The sequence below is a fragment of the Pipistrellus kuhlii genome, unplaced genomic scaffold (assembly GCF_014108245.1).
Source record: "Pipistrellus kuhlii isolate mPipKuh1 unplaced genomic scaffold, mPipKuh1.p scaffold_m20_p_5, whole genome shotgun sequence".
Taxonomy (NCBI): Eukaryota; Metazoa; Chordata; class Mammalia; order Chiroptera; family Vespertilionidae; genus Pipistrellus; species Pipistrellus kuhlii.
The window spans coordinates 17,489,990-17,509,102 of NW_023425551.1; the positions used below are offsets into that span (position 1 = coordinate 17,489,990).

Consider the following 19,113-nt stretch of genomic DNA (forward strand, 5'->3'; position numbering starts at 1 on the left):
ACTATTTTTTGTTTATTTTGCATTATTTTAATGACTAACACCAGAGGATCAAATAATTCACCACTTTAATCAATGAAAATGACCTTTGACTTAATTAACTAAAAAAAGGAGCAGTAGTAGTGTGAATATTGGTAATTACTGAAACCTAAGATTTAAAAAGGGGAATAAATGGTTTGCAAGATCTTAAGGTAACACAAACCCTGTGTGTGAGTATGACTGTGTAATGGCTTCACTTGATAACAAAACTCCCCTGTGTAAAGAATAACAATTTGTGCAATATACCTTTTCTGTAAAGATATGTAATTATCATAATAATGGTGGGAAAGGATGATAAACACTAACTGTGATAGTTCTGCATATCAGGGGCCCAGGGTCTAGGGAGAAATATGAAGAACATCTTTTGAAACATTTGATGTCCTTCTGGACTGTAAGCCTCTCTGCTCTAAAACTAATATATTTTAGAGTGAAGCAGCTAAATAAACTTCTAAATTAGAACCTATTTTTCCACATCCCTGGAATTGTCATAATCTTTGTGCAAAAATCACATGGAAAATGTGAAGAGCTGGAGTTATTTAGGTATAACATCTAAATGTAGCCCTAGCTGGTCTGGCTCAGTGCATAGAACGTGGGCCTGCAAACCAAAAGATCCAGGGTTTGATTCAGGTCAAGGGCACACACTTGAATTGCCAGCTCCTCCCTAGCCTGGGGCCTAGTGGAGTGTGTGCAGGAGGCAACCAATCGATGTGTTTCTCTCACATCAATGTTTCCCTTTGTCTTTTCCTCTCTCTCTAAATCAAAACATCCTTGGGTGAGGATTAAAAATAAAGATACATTTAAGAGTTACAGCAGATGGGTTTATGCTTCCTACTGATACCCATCCTCCTAAAAGCTGTTTAACTCCATAAAATCAAACCAAGCTAGGCTCTATAATCTTTGAACCTTAAAAAAAATCTATTTTTGTTGTTGTTGTTAAAGACAGGAAAGTGGGATATTTGAGGTGAGAAACAGTTCTCCATGGGTCTCTTGCTTGTCTTACAAGCAAAGACATGACTGCCTTTGTGCCAAGAAGATAGACATATTGTCTCATCTGAAGCCAAGGTATTTTTACTGTCCAGTAAATTAAAGATAAAGTTTCCCTGCAGGAAAAAAAAAAAAAAAATCAAGCTAGATTGCTATCCTAGCCTATATAATAAAAGGCTAATATGCAAATTGTCCCCACAGAATTCAACTGCTTGCTATTATGTGTGCTGACCACCAGGGGGTGGTGTGGAATGAAGGAAGGCCCTGATTGCTGGCCAGGCCTAGGGACCCTACCTTACTTGTGCAGAATTTTGTGCACCAGGCTTCCAGTCTATTATAAAAAGATTTGGGTTCCCTAAGCTTGGGGTTCCTCTCCTTTACAGTAACCCATCAAGTGTGTAGGTATCCTCTGTCCCTCTTCATGGGGCTTGAGGAACTGGTGCAGCTGCTGATATTCTGGCTATTGCTATTGCTAGCAGTAATACATGGTTCTTTGCCTCTGACCATGCATTCTTTTGCCAACATCCATTAAACTGTGACAGGCCAACTTGCTAGTTTGCAAGTGGTCTAACATACCATTCAGTTTGCAGTTCTTGAGAGTTTGATTACTTGTGGCTATGGTATAATCTTTCTACAAAGATCTTTTATTGCTGTTATTAACTTTAGACTTACCATTTATATCTGAAGAATTTAATGTGATTCTTAAGCCTGAATAATCCATTGAAATATTTCTAAGAGTTCTAATACTAATTAAGTAAGCAAAAACAACCCCCAAATTCCAGGTTCAGATTTTCACATATTTCTCTTCAGAAAACCATGAAAGAATTACCTTAAATTATTTCTGGTAAAAAGTTGGGTTTTAAAACATTCAATTATTAAACCAAGATAGGAATAACCACACCATGATAAAGCAAATCACAATCTTAATTTCCTTTTCCAGGGGAAGGGCTGGGGAAAATAATAGATATTTGGGAATGAATATTTTATCTTAACATCATAAAAATTTTAAATGCCTTAATTTTAGTATATCTAAAACATGAATTTTCTTTAGTCATCAGTTGAATTGGAAATGATCCTGAATTCTCAATTGAGTAGCTTTACTCAGATAATAATTTTTGATAAATGTCCAGCGAGTTCCACACAAGCCATGTTTATCTCTTATTCCCTAGATATTGACTCAGATTCATGCCAGAGGAGATCAGGATGTATTAACCCCAGACTAAAGTGACAGCTCCCCTTTAATCACAGAAACTGAGAGAGGTCCAGAATCATCTCTCTCTCTTTTTGAGATGTTTTTGACTCATCTAACAAATATTTAGGGAGCCCCTATTGTGGGTCAAGCCCAAGGAAACAGCAATGAGCAAGACAATTTCTGTGCACATAGGACAGAGGGTCTAAATTAGTTGCACCAACTTATACGAATGGGCTTTGGGTGTTTCTCAGCCTGCATCAATCATATCAATCACCTTTCACCAAAGTCTAGGGATTTTCTGTACCACCTGTCTGTTTTTTTAGGAAGCTCTCTTGACTGTATAGGTCATCCAGAATTGAACCATATTTCAAGCCACCAATGTTTTTGTTTTTTTCTTGACCCGACTAAAATGGTTTATAGAAGGGAGGTCAGGAGGATCATGGCATCATAATTCAGTATAAGGTATGGAGCATTACCTGTGTTCTGACATGACTTAAGCAAAATGCCTGCTGAGGTCAGTGCTGGCATTTTCAGAGCTACTTATCTCAGTTTGACCATAGCCAGACACTTTACAGTACTAAGAACTAAATATACTGAGTCTATGCTGCAGACCAGACACTAAACCACATGTGGATTGTTCCATTCAACCTCACAATTACACTGTGAGATGGACAATATCACCCCATTTTCTAGATAGGTAAACGGATGCCTACAGAGATGAATTGTCCTGTCCAAAGTCCTACCTTGTGGGGCTGGGACACAAAATGATGCCAAAGCCTCGTCCCAATCCAAACACCACATTATACAGCCTCGAGAGGCTTTCTTGCTGTTCTCTTAAACCTTCTGCTCATGTCCCTCTCAAGATCATTCGACCTGCCATTCTCCCTGCTTAAAACTCCCTTCTCCCAGAGTTTCACACTTCTTTCTTCATATGAGCAGTAGCCCAAATGTCACCATCACAGAAAGGCCTTTTATGGCCATCCTATCTGAAATAACGCTCCTCCAAAATGCTCTTTCATTTACCCTTCTTTGTTTTTTTATCACTCGTCCTCCACCTGACTGTCAACACCTCTCTTTTCCTGAACTGGGATAACACCTGTCTTCATTTTCTTGCCCATTGCCTATCCCCACACTGGTTCCATGAGGGCAGGGTGTGGCTCTTGCTCAGCCATCCCTGAATCTGGGTGAGCGATACACATGTGCTGGATGGGTGAGTGAATCAGTGAACCCCAGGCTTTCCCTCTCTCTCCCTTGGTTGGTCACTCCAAATTGTTTTCTTGCTGGAGGAGCTCCTGCTTATTTGACAGAAGAGATTGGGGCAGATGATTGGGGACCACCTGTCAGTCAGTGTTCAGTATGAATACAAAGGAGTTAGAAGATGGCAGCCACAGTCTCATAACCAAACTTAATCTGTGATCTTGGATAAATTTCTTTCATTTGATCATAATGAAAAAAATATATAATCATGAGATGGAAGAGGAGGTGAATTAATTTTACAGATGCAGGAATCTGTGGATTTAGAAAAGCCTTGGTAATTACTGTGAACAGAGTAGCCACACATTTTTCTGAGTTACATTTGCTGGGTTTCTACACAAGTATTACCTCAAATGAACTCATGAAATAATAACTTTATGCCTTCTGTTCGGGCCCAACTCTGCTTTACTTATAAAGCATGTGGCTCTAAGTCCTCACAATGTCAGAACTCTTCCGTTCTACCCAAAAGCTTGAACCATGACAGAAAAATACCGTTATTAAAAGAAATTAAAACAATGATCAGGGCCACTCCAGAAACACTGTGGAGAGTAAGGGTAAGATTTTGAACATATTTTGAAGTGAAAGATCAGTTAAGGGGGGGAAAAATGTTTAATAGTCCTCAATAAAAGCAATAGAGTATATATTCTGATTTTACTTGATGAGAGAATTTTAGTATTAGTTGTAAAAAAATGCAGGGCCGAGGTTCTTAAATTCTTTGGGCCATGAATTCCTTTTTAGAATAATATTTTAAATACATTAAAATATAATACATAAGATTGCTTGGTATCACATTCATTTCCCCTCCTGAATTCCAGATTCTAGGGCAACCTATTATTTTACAGTTAGGGAAACAGAGGCCCAGAGAGTAAAATTATATAGAGCATACACTCAATCCAAAAATAAATAAATAAATAAAAGAAACACTCCTTAGGCAGAAGAAATTATGGCATGATTTAATTCAATTAAGGAACGCTGTTCTAAGCCAACCCATATTTAAGAAATTTAATGAAGATGGTGTAATCTTGCTTTTTATTTTACTTTAGAACAACATGTGCATTTTCTTTTATACCTCTACTTATAGAAAGGATTTGCTTTACTACAAGCAATCAACTCTCTAAATGAGATATCTGAGAATAATCACATTAGGTTAATAAGTTTTAGAAAGCATTCAAGATCTAGTATGAAAATCTTGCTCCTAATAAAAATCTTCTTAAAACTCCCACTGGTTTTTGCAGCTTACACCAATGCTCTAGAATACAGTTTTGATGATTGAATTGGAATTCCTGTAGTATTCTTTCTTTAGAAAAGAAAAATAAACTACAACATGAATATGGACAAAAATGACTCTTAGCAAGAAAAGAAAAAAAAGGAAAATTACTCAGATCCCTTCTACGAGCTCAAAGAGAATCAATAGCCCCAAACCATAGATGGGGAATTCTGTCTCAGGCTACATACTTACCAGACTCAGCCGTGAATACCTAGCTCAGTCCTTGAAATTACAATTATAAGTTGGAGAAACCAAGCTATTTCCCTTTCCTATGCCAAAAACCCCCATTCAACTCTGAGATTCGCTACCTCACTAGTATTGCTTGGGAGTCTAAGAAATTCTCAAAGGGCCTCACTTCTCCAGGTTGTAGCAAAAAGCAGAGGTGTCAAAACAAACAAATAAACAAACAAACAAACAAACAAACAGTACTGGGACTAATTTTAGGTCCTCTGTACCTGAAAATCCTAATAACTGTGACTTAACAAAGAAAAGCCTTAAATGCCTCCCACTACTTGTTTCCAAGCATGACTAACCCCCCTGCATCTTCTCTTATGAGCAAACACAGAAAGATTTTCCTCACATGCCCATGTGACAAATTATTCTGCAAAAGAACTCGTGATGATGTTTGGCAGAAACAGGAGTTTCTTATGTGCTACTTAGTTTGCCCATAGATTGCTTAATACATGTAGAGAAGCATGCTTTGAGATTTTTCCGATATATGCATCTTATTTTTAAAGTCTTCCCCACCCCCTTAGAAACACAAATGTGTTCCTGCATGGCTTTCAAACAGAATTAAATTGCCACGCTCACTTAAAGAGAGAGAAGAAAAAATATAAAATGCCATTTCTTTCCTCAAAGAGCTTATAATCCAGTAACCATATTCTTGCTAATAAACCAAAACATATAGTAGCAATAACTGTACCAGTAAGAATTAAGTTATATTACAGTGTGCATTACACTACGTGTGTACACTTCCATTTATATCATACCCTGTAGCATACATTTGCTCACCTGATGCTGACTCTGTGACATAAAACAGATATTATTATACCCAATTCATATATTAAAAACAGCTTCATGAACATAGTTGATTTAAAGATCACACAGCCAGTAGGTTGAAAACCTGAGATTAAAACCAAGTTTTCTGACTTAAATTCAAGCTACTTATAGTCCAGAACTGACATATGCTACACTAGAAATGACTAGTAGTTCATACAAATAAACACCTCTAAGAAAGAAGTGAATTCCTAGAAAAGAGAAGAATTTCATTGAGCTTTAAAGGTAGTAAGAATCTCACTGAGCTTTGGGTAGGGTAGAGGAAGTGTAAAGCAGTGGGAAATAAAGAAGCCCAGAGTGATAAGGAATTGCCTCATTGCACAATGCCAGAGACATTGTTCACTGTGCTGTCCATGTGGAGTCTATAGGCACCTCTGTATGAACGGTGGCCCTTGAGCATAAATCACATAAATCCATAAATCACAGTGTAAATGGTGCCCCCTGGAGTTGTGTAAACAGCCTGATATGGTTGGGTGGATGGTGGGGGATCTTGAAAGTTTTGCAATACTTCCTTCAAAGAATGGTGATATAGTGTATGCAAAGCATGGAATTAGGCTTCCAAAGCCTGGGGTTTTATTTCCAAATCTGTGTAATCTCAATCTCCTGTGTATCTTCTTTCTTTTTCAGTAGAAGGAAAATGTTGGAATAGATCATTTCTAATCTTTTTATCTTGTAAAGCATTTGATTTATCTGATATGGCAGAAAGTAGGACACCATGGAGAGTGTGTGAACATTAGGGACATGAGGAAAATGGTATTTCAGGAATACTGCTATAGAAGATGAATGGGCATGAGAAAGGCCTGGAATAGGAGAGAATTACAGTCTCCTAGCAACCTAAGAACCATATGGAAGCAGAAATGGGAAGAAAAAAATAAACACTAGAGCCATCTATAAGCAAAATCCAAGAGCATTTGGTCATTGACTAGATAGGGCATTGTACTCTCTTCGGTTTAGTTGAGCAAGTTTGTTTGGACCTTGATCCTTATTGACAAAGGTTTTAATACCAACTGTATGTGTGAGAAAGAGAGTGAGAAGAGAGAGAGAGAGAGAGAGAGAGAGAGAGAGAGGGAGAATGAGAGAGAGATGAGATGAGGATGATAGAGTAAGCACTTTATTTTCTTGAGTGATGTACAAAAGACCTTTTACAACTTCTCTACAGAGAGGTTTAGACTTTCAGGCCGACACTAAAAGACTAGGGAACTTCAACAAACAACCTATTCTAGCAAACCCTAGAGACTTTGCTTCAGAGAAGGGTTTAAACTTTGTCACTGGAGTAGACTGGCTACATAAAATAAAACATGCTGTAGCTATCTCCCTGTAAATTGTTTGTATTCTGTTTAATAGGAGTAACTTGACTCCCATTCTCTGTTTCATAGGGGAGAGTAAAGTACCCTGGGAGGCTATTTTAGTGATAAAATAGTTTAAAGAATAATTCATTCTCCTTCCTATCTCAGAATTCCATTCTTCTTCACTATTACTAGAATGCACCCACCACAGTAACTTTAAGAAAATCTTGGTACTTTCCCTTTTCACCTATGAAAAAACTCAGGAATGATATGTTTTAAAAAAAAAATGTTATCTCAGTAAACTTTGCTTTCATAAAGCAATATATTCTCTGGAGAAATAAATATCTTCCAAAGTCTGGTTCACCTCCAATCAATTGGTGTTAAAGTATCTTTGTGGGACATATAATTGCAAAATTTCCCTTTGGGTGAATACTGGCCTTGCACATTTCACTAAGCAGGTATAAGCCAGGCATACTTTCTTCCAATATTACCCATGTCCTGCTTCTAGTAGGTCTGTGTGTGAGATACTATAGCAGCGGGATGCTCTCATTGGTCAAAAGCAATTCATTAGCATTTAAAAGGGGTAAGGAGGAGGAATAAAAAAATAAAATACTTACTCGGTCCTAGACCGATTGAGAAAGCAGCAACATAAACAAGTAGGCTGGCCAAGGATAGCCATTTCAAAAAAGGTGGGACTTCCACAGGGTCTGTGACTATCTGGTATTCCGTTTGGCTCAGTCCAGCATTCAGTAAGGATGCTGAGGTCGTCTCCCCTCCCTTATCCACATCGTTTCCCCTGGGCATTAATGAGCTTCTGCTGTGGGATGTGATCCCCTTGAAGGGCTCTGTAAGAGTTTCATTGCTGGCTGACAAGTTTCTTGATCCATAGAACACCGACTCATCCAAGGACTGGTTGATAAGAGTCTGGCTTCTGCAGATAATGGTGAAGTTCATGTGGATGTTGAGATTCACAATGCCCATGGTCACCAAGGAGGCTGCCATCACGGAAGAGCCAACACAGAGGAAAGTTTTGGCCCCAACGTGGTCTACAAGAAGCGTGGCTGGGATGGTGCTGATGACCTTGACAACCCCAACACCTGTGGAGGCTAGGCTAGCTGCCTCATTGCTTTGGAAGCCAACAGATTTCAAAACAGTTGATGCATAGAATAATATGTTTGGTTGGCCAGTGATTTGTACAAAAAACACCAGTGTTAGCCCTATCATTATTCTGGTCCTCATGTTGTCCTTCGAACGAAACAGATCCAAAAAACTATACTGATATTCATCTTTCAGAGAAGATTTTATCAGAGTGAGTTCCTCCATTGTATCTGAGAGGGATCTCAACCTTTGAAGGACCTTGCTGGCAGCTTCCTCCTGTCCTTTCATCACCAGGAACCGAGGACTTGGAGGAAGAAAATACATTCCAATCGCTTGTAAAACTCCCAAGGGAATTACAAGGCCGAACATGTACTTCCATCCATGGGAAACATTGGCAAATGCATAATTTGAAATGTAGGCCAGAAGAATGCCAATGACAATCATCAACTCATTCAGTGACACCAGAAGACCCCGTCTGTGCTGTGGGGCAATCTCGGCAATGTAAACACAAGTGGCAATTGAAGAGAGTGCAATGGAAACCCCTATAGCAATGCGTCCCACTATAAGGACCGTGTATGATAAACTGAGTATCAAGACTAGGCTTCCAAGTCCAAGTAGGCAGGATGACAAGATGATGGCAGCCCTTCTTCCATACGTGTCAATGAGGACCCCTCCCGTGAGAGAGGTGATTAAGGCCCCGATGAGGAGGGAGCTCACGACCATTTCCTGCTCCTGGCACGTGAGGGCTAATAAGGTTCTTAGCTGAAGAAGAGCCCCGGAGATGATCCCAAGTTCATAGCCCACCAGGAGGCCACTGACAGCTGCTGTGACAGATGACAGAAGAGTAAACATGCCGCACCCTGCAAGCAGAGAGAAACAGAGGTCAGTTCTGATTGTTATTTTAAACACACATAAGTAGAATATCCTATATAATAAAAAGCAAGAGGCATCATAACGGAGATGACCAGAGACCATACCACCACAGCTCCTCGCTGGGCTGGCCCTGCCCCTTGGCCCAAGCAAGCAGTTAGGGGCAATCAGGCAGGCAGCCAGGGTGGTTAGGGGTGATCAGGCAGGCAGGCAAGTGGTTAGGGGCAATCAGGCAGGCAGGAGAGCAGTTAGCTGCAATCAGGTAGGCAGATGGCCCCTCACAGGGCTGGCTCTGCCCCCCAGCAAAGAGGGAGGCCCAGGCCAACCAAGTCATTGTACCTCAACCTGTTGCCTGTAGAGAGGCCACCAGTGGCAGGGGAAGGGGGGGCGGGCAGACTGCACAGATGGCAAGCAGTGGCAGTGGCAAGGGTGGGGGGCCAGCTGCCTGCAGCCAGGTTAAGAAAAGCCCCGATAGGTGCCAATCTCAGGCCAGGCCTAGGGACCCTACCCAAGGAGTCCCAGATTGTGAGAAGGCACAGGCCAGGCTGAGGGACCCCCTCGAGTGTACAAATTTTCATGTACTGGGCCTCTAGTAGTAAGATAACATGCTAACCAAAAAAATGGTTAGCTATAAAAGAAAGAATCTTCTTTTTTAAGAGAAGGGTAGAGACATTTAGGAAGACAGTTCTTTCTTTTAAAAAAAAATATTTTATTGATTTTTTACAGAGAGGAAGAAAGAGGAATAGAGAGTTAAAAACATGGATGAGAGAGAAACATCAATCAGCTGCTCCTTGAACACTCCTTACTGGGGATGTGCCAATAACCAAGGTAAATGCCCTTGACCTGAATTGAACCTGGGACCATTGAGTCTCCAGGTCGACGCTCTGTCCACTGAGCCAAATTGGTTAGGTCAACAGTTCCTTATATTTGTGATGTTTATGTTACTCTAAGTTTTGAGCCAATAGTTATGTAAGACAAGCAGATGACATGATAAAGACTGAACAAACAGTTCAGTACCTTTAGCTCCTGCCTTGGTGTTGGATCAGACATTTAGATAGCCTGGCTCCTCCGGTTCCACCCTGGTTCTCTAAAGGCAAAAAAATGCTTGAGGGCAGGATAAAGAGAGTAGGAGCTTCAAGAAGAGCTACCAGCTTCCCACTGTGTACCCTGGGGAGAATGAGCACAGCTCCCAGGAAACCATTCTGCTGTCTCTTGGCCACAGTTGGCTTTTGCTCAAGCACATGAAGGTGTGGGGAGGGATTGGAGGAGGTGTGAGTGCCTTAAAGAAGTCAAGGCTGTGTCAGAAAGAAGGGAGGGAGAAATGGATGTAGGGCAGGAAATCAACCATACCTATTACTGGCTCTGAGTAAGGAGGAGAAGATGGAACAAAAGGAAGAAAGCTCAAACGTTACTTCTATTTTTCTATTATTATAATGCTAAAATCTGAGGAAGTCTGGCCAGTATGGCTCAGTGGCTGAGTGTTGACCCATGAACAGTTTAATTCCTGGTCAGGGCACATGCCCAGATTGTAGACTCGATCCCTAGTAATGGGGCATGCAAGAGGCAACTGGTCATTGATTCTCTCTGATTATTGATGTTTCTATCTCTTCCTCCTTCTCCCTTCCTCTCTTAACTCAATAAAAATATATCTTTTTTAAAAAGCTGAGGAAAATGGCAAAATATTAAGTTATTGATTTTGGTCATAGGTATACAGATGTCTGTAACTTATCAAAACAGAAACAAAAAGTAATTGAAGAAAAAAAAAAAAAAAACAGCAGTTTACAAGGCCTGAGATCATGTTTCAAACTTGTCAGACAGCCAGTACATCATATGTGGGGCATAGTATAAGCTTCAAGAGTACGGTGGAGAGGGCATCCGTGACATGCGTAAGTACAGAGGGGACACTTCATGAAGACCTGGCAGGTCACAGTGACAACTTTTTATTGTATCCCAAGTATATGGGGTCAATGCCTACTGGCTGCTAAGAGGGCACTGTCACTGAGTTTCTTGCTGCTATGTGCAGATGAGTTCTTCCAGGGCAAAGATGGGTAGCAGGGAGCAATGTGTTGCCTTAGTCCTGACAAGAGATGATGCTAGCTTAGACTAGGGTGTGAGGAGTAGAACTGAAGGCAAGTACATTCAAGTACATTCAAGAGGTAAAAACAAACAAACAAACAAACAAAAAAAAAAACAAAAAAAAAATTGACTACACATGCTCATGAACTGGAATTGGAGGTAAGGAAGTGGATTAGAACCCACAATGACTCAAGGGTTTGAGTAGTTGATTGAGTAGAGATTGGGGAGGAGCAGTGGAAATCAGAAGTTCCATTTTAGACTTATGAAAATGTCTTGATTGTTTTACCCAAGTAGGAGACTGAGTATAGAGCTTTGCAGCTTAAAAGGTAGGTCAAAGATGGAGATATGTCTCTGGGATTCAGGGGCATGTATTTGATATTTACAACAATGGGAATGAATGAGATCACTTAGGGCAGTGGTCGGCAAACTCATTAGTCATCAGAGCCAAATATCAATTGCTTCACATCTCTGCTTGTCATTTTTCATTTTATTTATATTCGATGTGTTGGTCTCTGATATTCAGATTGGAGAAATAGTGATTTGAAGAATGAAACACTTGAGAGACAGATTGAGTGAGGCGCCCCAGAAGGGGATTTAGAGTGACAGAGGACAGCATGGGGATACTGAGTCAAGGTCATGGGGGAATAGATGGTAGAACTGATCAAGGAGTAGAAGATTGTCCTTAGCACCCTGACCATGCATGCCGCCTCCTTAGTTTTTCCCTTTTGTTAGATGGGAATGACTGCTTCCCTACAGAAGAAAAGAATCCAGGAAACACCATGTCCTTCCTTGGTGCTCTATGAACCAACTTTATAAAGAGCCTGCGATGGCCGGTGAAGGAGGAGTGGGAGTAAGAGGTGGGCAAGCCAGCTTCTTGTAGTCTGGGGGAAATGTCTTCCAAGAGGAAAGGGATCCAGCTTTTTCTTCTGCTTTCTGGACTTAACTCCACATGCCTAATTTTTTTTAGGGCTCATAGGACACTGACAAACTGGGAAGTATGCAAAGGGTCTGGAAACCATCCCAATTTGTTCATGTCCCTCTTGAGACCTAGTACTGAGTATAATTCTTCAGAGATATAATAAGTTATTTCTATAAGAATTGCTTAAATGCTTTTTACAAAATCAAAAAATTGTATATCCTTTAATCTATGTAGGAAATGTGCTTTCAAAAGCTTAAAAAGTTGTAATAGGATTCTATGATCCTATTCTCACATGGGGGCATGTATACCAACATGGAGTTACATGCTTCAGAATTAAGCTAAGGTCTTCATTGTCTAAATTTTATTTGAGGAGCATACCTTCCCCGTTGTACGCTTTAAGGGCCACTACCCCAAACTAGCATCCCCACTCACCTCACGACTGCTACTTGTTACTGCTGCATGTCTACTACGGTCCTTTGTTTGCCCAGACGGGATTTTAATTCCAATTCAGTGTGGAAGCCTAGTTCCTAATGCTCCAGACATGGCATCCCTGTGACCCCTTAACAGTGGTCGGCAAACTCATTAGTCAACAGAGCCAAATATCAACAGTACAACGATTGAAAAATTTTTTGAGAGCCAAATTTTTTAAACTTAAACTTCTTCTAATGCCACTTCTTCAAAACAGACTTTCCCAGGCCATGGTATTTTGTGGAAGAGCCACACTCAAGGGGCCAAAGAGCTGCATGTGGCTTGCGAGCCGCAGTTTGCCAACCACAGCCTTAGGACTTTGCAGTGATGCAGAAAGAGTCCCCCAAGATGTGCCACAGGGGTATGCAGATTATTATGAGTTAAAGGAGACCAAGATTCTCAGGGCTCTAGAGCAACCACTCTTCCCCTTAACTACCTGGAAAAAATTAAATTAGGAGTTTGACCCATTTTGGGAGTTATCACCAGAAATAACTTTTTACCCACCTCTATGGCAGGGCAAACTATTTATTACTGAACATGCTCTTTCCCTGCAGTTGCCTTCTGAAGCCCCAAGGTACCTTACCTCATTCCTTAGCTCAGGAAGCCATAGAGACGTCAACTTCCTTTTCTATCTCTGACTCTCATGTATGCAGCATTCCCATACATATGCATGTAATTAAATTTGCTTATTTTCTCCTGCTAATCTGCCTCGTGTCTGTCTGATTATATGACCAGCCAGAAGAACCTTGAGGGTAGAGGAAAGTTTTTCCTCCCCCTCAACTTCCTTCACAGATAATTTTCCTGTGCTATTTTACCACATAAAAACAATGAGAAGAGACATAGAGAGTGGATGTTTTCCTGTGTCTGCTTTTTGGCGGCCGATGATAGAAGCAAGATGTTATCCTATGGATGCCAGAAAGCAAAGAGAACTCTTCTAGGAAGTGTGTCAGGAAGCAGGAGGAAAGAGAAAGGATGTGGCAGGAAGGTGGGATTTCTATTTGCCTAAACGCGATGGGAGAGTCTGGGGCGGCTGTGTGGACAGGAGCAGCAGCCAGCACTGAGGGAGAGAGCAGGGTGAGGAATCACAATTAGTGCCTTTTCAAAAAATGACGAGGAACACCCAACCCTGAAGTCAAACAGTCTGCACTCAATGTTCCTGAGGAAGGTTAGCTTTCCCCGCCATGTTGCTCATGGCCTAGCTTTACAGGGGCCCTCCCCTGACACCTCTGTGGTCTCCGAACTGCTCAGCCTTTGTGGACATCACAGAAGTGGCCACTGGCTGGGGACCAGCAGCTGGCCCCCACAGGCTCTGGGTCATGCCTACTGCCTGTGTGGCTTGAAGCCAGCAGTCTGATGATGCAGTGAGGGCTTTTTAATCAGGTAATGAAGGGAGACTGGTCCTATCACCAGTGAGATCGCGGCCAGGAGGCTTTGCACAAAGGACAGGCAGCCCCACAAGCCAGCAGACTGCAGCCACGAGCGACAACAATGGCTGCATTGTCTACCCGGCTCACCAGGACTCAGATGAAACCACAATGAGCCGGAATGCCCAGGAACACTCCACTTTTGCACAGTATTTGAGTTTCTGACTGTTTTCTTTCCCCTCTTCTCCCTATATGCCTATTATAGAGTATGTTCATCATACAAACTCAATAAACACTTGCTGGCTGACTCAATCCTATAGCATGAAAAGCATGTGTACCCAGGTGGTGTGTGTGTGTGTGTGTGTGTGTGTGTGTGTGTGTGTGTTGTTGTTGTTGTTGTTGTTTTTGTGTGTGTGTTTTTGAGGGGCAGGGGGCAGGTAACCAGGTAATTATACAGCTTGACCAACTGTGAATGCTTCACAAATTTAAAAGACCCTTATTTCTTGTTTTGCTTGAGAAAATCTTGTAATAGCCCCCAAATTTCCTTGTATCTGTGGTCTCCCCTTTCTCTGCTTCTTCTCCCCGAATACCAACCCATCTTTCAAGAGTCATTTCAAGTGCCACCTCTCGTGACAACCACCTTGCTCTGCCTTATTTTGCGGCTCCTCTGTGCTTCCACTGTGCACGGGATGTGGGTTTTGGCACCACGTGAATAATCAATAAATGTTTCTTGAGTGGAGAAGTAAATACTGGCCCTTGGACTCCCCCACGCAGGTTTGTCAGCAGATTAAGGTTAATACCTAGTATTACATAATGGTTAGTATATAGAACTCAATGTACACATAAATGCCTAGCATTTAGACAGCACATCGTTAGCATTTCTTTAAAGCTTTCAGCGCTGTTATTATTAACCTGCGAACATAAAAAGCATTGTACAGACCACAAAGTGTTTCATTGTCCCTCATGTGTTGGTAGTTTATTGAATGTCAGCCCCGTGCGTCAGCCCAGACTCGGCGCTTAGCAGTGGAGCAGGTGTTCAGGCCTCACTGCGGTCTCCAGGTAACAGTTGTCCAGCCCATGCAGACCACGTGCTGTTTCTGGGAGATGCTGTGCACCTTTGCAGGCTTGTGCTTCTCTTCATGCTGTTCCCCCTCCCAGCATGGCCTTCCCCTTACTTCAGAGTCTAGAGAAACCCAGGTTTATCTTGGAAGATCCAGCTGAAACATCCCTTCCTCTCCAAAACCTTGCCAGACTCCTTCTCATTAATCTCTCTGCCCTCTCTTGCCTTTGAGTGTGTGGCCTTACAGCACCTCCAGTAATACTTAGTTATGTTTGTTTTCCGCCTTACAGAGGGAGTGCTTTGAGAGCAGAAGTGTCTGTATCATGGGGGCCCACTGTACCTGAAGCAAGAGCTCAGTAGAGGTGTTGGGTGACACAGGAAGGAGGAGCCAAGGAAGAGCGCTGGCTTAACCAGAAAGTTCCCTCACTCTCCCCAAGGGCACGTGCCATGGACAGGTGAGCGGTGGCGTTTCCCACAGCTGACAAAGGCCCCAGGGGTCCCACAGTCTCTTATCTCTGGACCCAGTGTGGTAGGAAATATTGGGTATGAGCCTTCATTTAACCAGTATTCCCTCCTCCCCTACATGGCAATGCTTTCATCAGCATAGAGTGAAACTCAGACCACAAAAACTCGGCCTCTCTGTGCCTCCTATCATCTGACCTTTCTCGGACAAAAAGGTAGGAACTTTGCTTTCACTCCTTCTTTTTGTCCCTCCTTCAATGTGGAGCTTCACTGAGGATAAAGTACTTTTTTCTGGTATTGTTTTGTGCAACTAGTTGAGTTCTACTTAAAAAAAAAAAAAAAAAAAAAAAAAAAAGATTTTTCCTTTTATTTTAGGGTATTTTTCTCCCAGATTATTTAAGAGTCATTCTTTTAGCGTTAGTTATAGATATATTGATTTCTTCTCTTATCTTTATCTCCTTGTCCTTTTTATGTGCATCTGGAATAACTTCTCATATGTATCCTCCACATCACAGATTTCAGATAACAATTCTTCTCTTGCGCTTTTAGCTTCCTCACACTCTTTCCGTGTCTCTGTCTGTTTGCATGTTGGCTCTCAGCTAGCTTTAGCTCGTGGCACCTCTGTTTACTCTTATCATTCATTAGATGTTGTTGACTTAAACCTCTTTATTCAAAGTTGATTAAAAAAATAGAAAACAGAAATCAGATGCTTTACAAAGCTTGTTTCTAGTAAAAAGAAATCTCAGAATGCATGCATTGCCTTTGTATTTAAAACATGCTTGCCAAAAACCAGATCTGCTGCATTCTCTGTACCCAGTCCCCACAAATCACTGGTGATATTTCTGACTTCAAGAAACCACAAGCCTGACAAGCAAAGGCTGAAAACATCGTGGCACCTGTTGTTTAACTAGAGAGACCAAGTTGAGTTTGGTGTCTCCAAGAATTCTATCCACCCTTTTGTTCCCATCTCCTCAGAGGGTTGGCTTTTGTCCAGACTTGTCTTCATAGGTGCAAGGTGGCTGCCACAGTGTCATGCATAAGACTCATTCACAACCAGTTTCAAAGGCAAGAGACAATGGAAGAAGGTTCAGGGCAAGACTTCTTTCCTTTTATCAGGAAAGGAAATTTCCAGAAGCACCTGGAAGACGATGAAGCTCCAGACACAGTGCTCCAAAATATGGTATCTTGGCATACTGGATATTTTTAGCTGAAGGAGTTTAAGAAGCAGGAGGGTCCCTCTGGCCTTTCCCTCACTCTTCCCCCAAAGCAGGTCATAAAACCCAGTAAGAAGCACCCTCCCTATACTAGGAGACAAGTAATGATCTTATCTCCAAAAAGAAGCTAGGAGGAATCCAAACAAACCGGTCTTGTTAAATTTCTCCCAGTTTACTACACTTACCTCATACTCCCTCATCTATCATATTTCTACACCAAACGTGGCATAAAAATACTCAGGTTCAACAATTTCTTTGGGTCTCCATTTCCTTATGAAGACTCCCATAGCTCATAAAACTTGTATTAAAGAAATTTGATTGCTTTTCTCCTGTTTAATCTGTCTTTGTCAGTTTAATCTTCAGATCCAGCATGGGACCCTAAAAATTTGAGGAAAACGTTTGTTCTTCCCCTACAAGGTCACCCCAATGTCTCATTAACCAGAGTCAGTGGGATCTGTGGTCATACTTAGCTGCAAGAGAGGCTGAGAAGTGAGTATCTGAATCTTTTAGCTTCCAGGTAGGAAAGGTAGAAAATCAGAAGGGTGTTCCAACAGCTGTTAGGCTGGCAGTGTCTGACCTCATTCTAGCTGCCCAGTTGCAGCTGCAAGCTTCTCTTAATCAGACCTGGAGGAGCAATTGCTGTGCACAGTTACTAGCCAAATTTCTGACATTTATAAGTTATTTTTCTCATGTGATTCCATTGGACTCAGAAAAAAAATTTTTTAGGGTCCCCTAACTGTGACTAAGGGACATTATTCCTGCATTATTTAAAGAAGCCTGTAGGTTCTTTGCTTAGCACATCAAAAATAGCACATGAAAAAAAAACTACAACTTCTAGAATGCTCATTCCAGTGGCTCCTCTAGGCTTTGCCCTTTCTCACACTGATTTCATGTCCCAAAATGCAACCAACACTGTTTTTCCCATCTAGCCCAAAGTTTCTGGAATCTTAGAAATTGTAATCCCTGAAGAGATATAGAAAGAGAAATAATAATGACAAGACGGGCTGGGAAGAATTGCACTGTGGAACAAACTTCCCTCTGAAAAAGTGTCTCTAAGGGGCTATGAAACATCTCTTTCTCTAGTTGGTAAAAATTCTTTCAACGAGGGATGCACAGTGAGAGTCTGGAAATCTAACATTTTACTGCCCCATTTTATTTTATTTATTTTTAAATATATTTTTATTGATTTCAGAGAGGAAGGAAGAGGGAGAGAGAGATAGAAACATCAATGATGAGGGAGAGTCATTGACTGGCTGCCTCCTACATGCCCCACACTGGGGATTGTGCCCACAACCTGGGCATGTGCATTGACCAGGAATTGAACCATAACCTCCTGGTTCACAGGTCCTGAGCCATGCCAGCCAGGCTACTGACCTAGATATTTTATATTACCCCCATGTTTGCATTTTATTTAGGGTTAACTCAGAACCCTGATAGATCCAAGAACACATATTTTATTTGGGAACTTGTAATCTTATAGAAGACACATTCGTTGCATGTTAAATTAGGAAACTAGCTAAATTAGAACTCAATAAAGTTCTGAAATGAGTGAACCTGGATATCCAATTCTTAGGTCAGATCACAGAACAGAGCAGAAGTTAAAAACATCAGTGCTGGATGATTGGTCAAGTGAGAAAAACCCTGCATTGGATTTAGGATACTGAGGTTCAGATTCCTGTGCTACCTGGAATAAGTCACTTTGCTTCTCTCTAGGAGTCACATGGGCTTAATGGTGAAGGAACAGTCTGGAATCAGAGCACCTGATTAGTTTCCAGCTAGACTTTGATGTGTCTCTTAACTTGCCTGTTCCTCCGTGTCCTCATTCCTAAAATAAAGGTAATAATATTACCTACATTATAAAGATGTTATGAGAATAAATGAGATAGAAGAGTACCCAGTGCATGGCTGTTGCTCTCTCAGTCTCAGTTTCCTTATCTGTGAAATGGGGGTAATATTATCTCATTGGATTATTATAAAGATAAGAAGTGAAAATATTAATGGAAGTTCTTGGTTCACAATCTTCAAGATTTGTGTAGTCTCAACAATGGGGTAAACCCTATAACAGGGAAATAAAACTTTGAAATAGTCTCTTACTGACAGCAACGGATGCAAACTGATACTTGTACCCAGCACAAAAATTATGCCTTTTTATAAATCCTTGAATTCCTTTGTTTTTGGCAGTATCTGCATAATTAGGCCTATAGCATGGGAGATTTTACCTGTGATTTTGTCTTGGGGTTTCTACAGGTTTTTTCCCCAATGGAAATAAAATATTTTGTTTTCAGCTTGGGAATGCTCTCTCACTGATCAAATTGATTCTAATTGCAACTTTCACCCCTATTCTTATATAGCCTTGCACACTTGAGGCGGAAGTAGCATTTCGGGCAGGTTACTAAGTTAGCATTGCATATAGCTCCTGACTTCAACTTCCACAAAGTGTGGCAACAGGTGTGTGCAGGAGCACAGCATTTTGGGTAAAATAATACAGACATAGTTAACACTCCCAG

The 19,113-nt window shown here is 41.3% G+C and overlaps 1 protein-coding gene across 1 annotated transcript in view; it reads right to left on the reverse strand.

The window, feature by feature from the left end:
* The window catches only part of SLC2A12 (solute carrier family 2 member 12), a 50,963-nt gene that overhangs the window by 22,664 nt on the left and 9,186 nt on the right, over nt 1-19,113 (reverse strand). Inside the window, 1 exon segment of the mRNA XM_036415074.2 lies at nt 7,693-9,033. Within this exon segment, the coding sequence (XP_036270967.1) occupies nt 7,693-9,033 (1,341 nt within the window).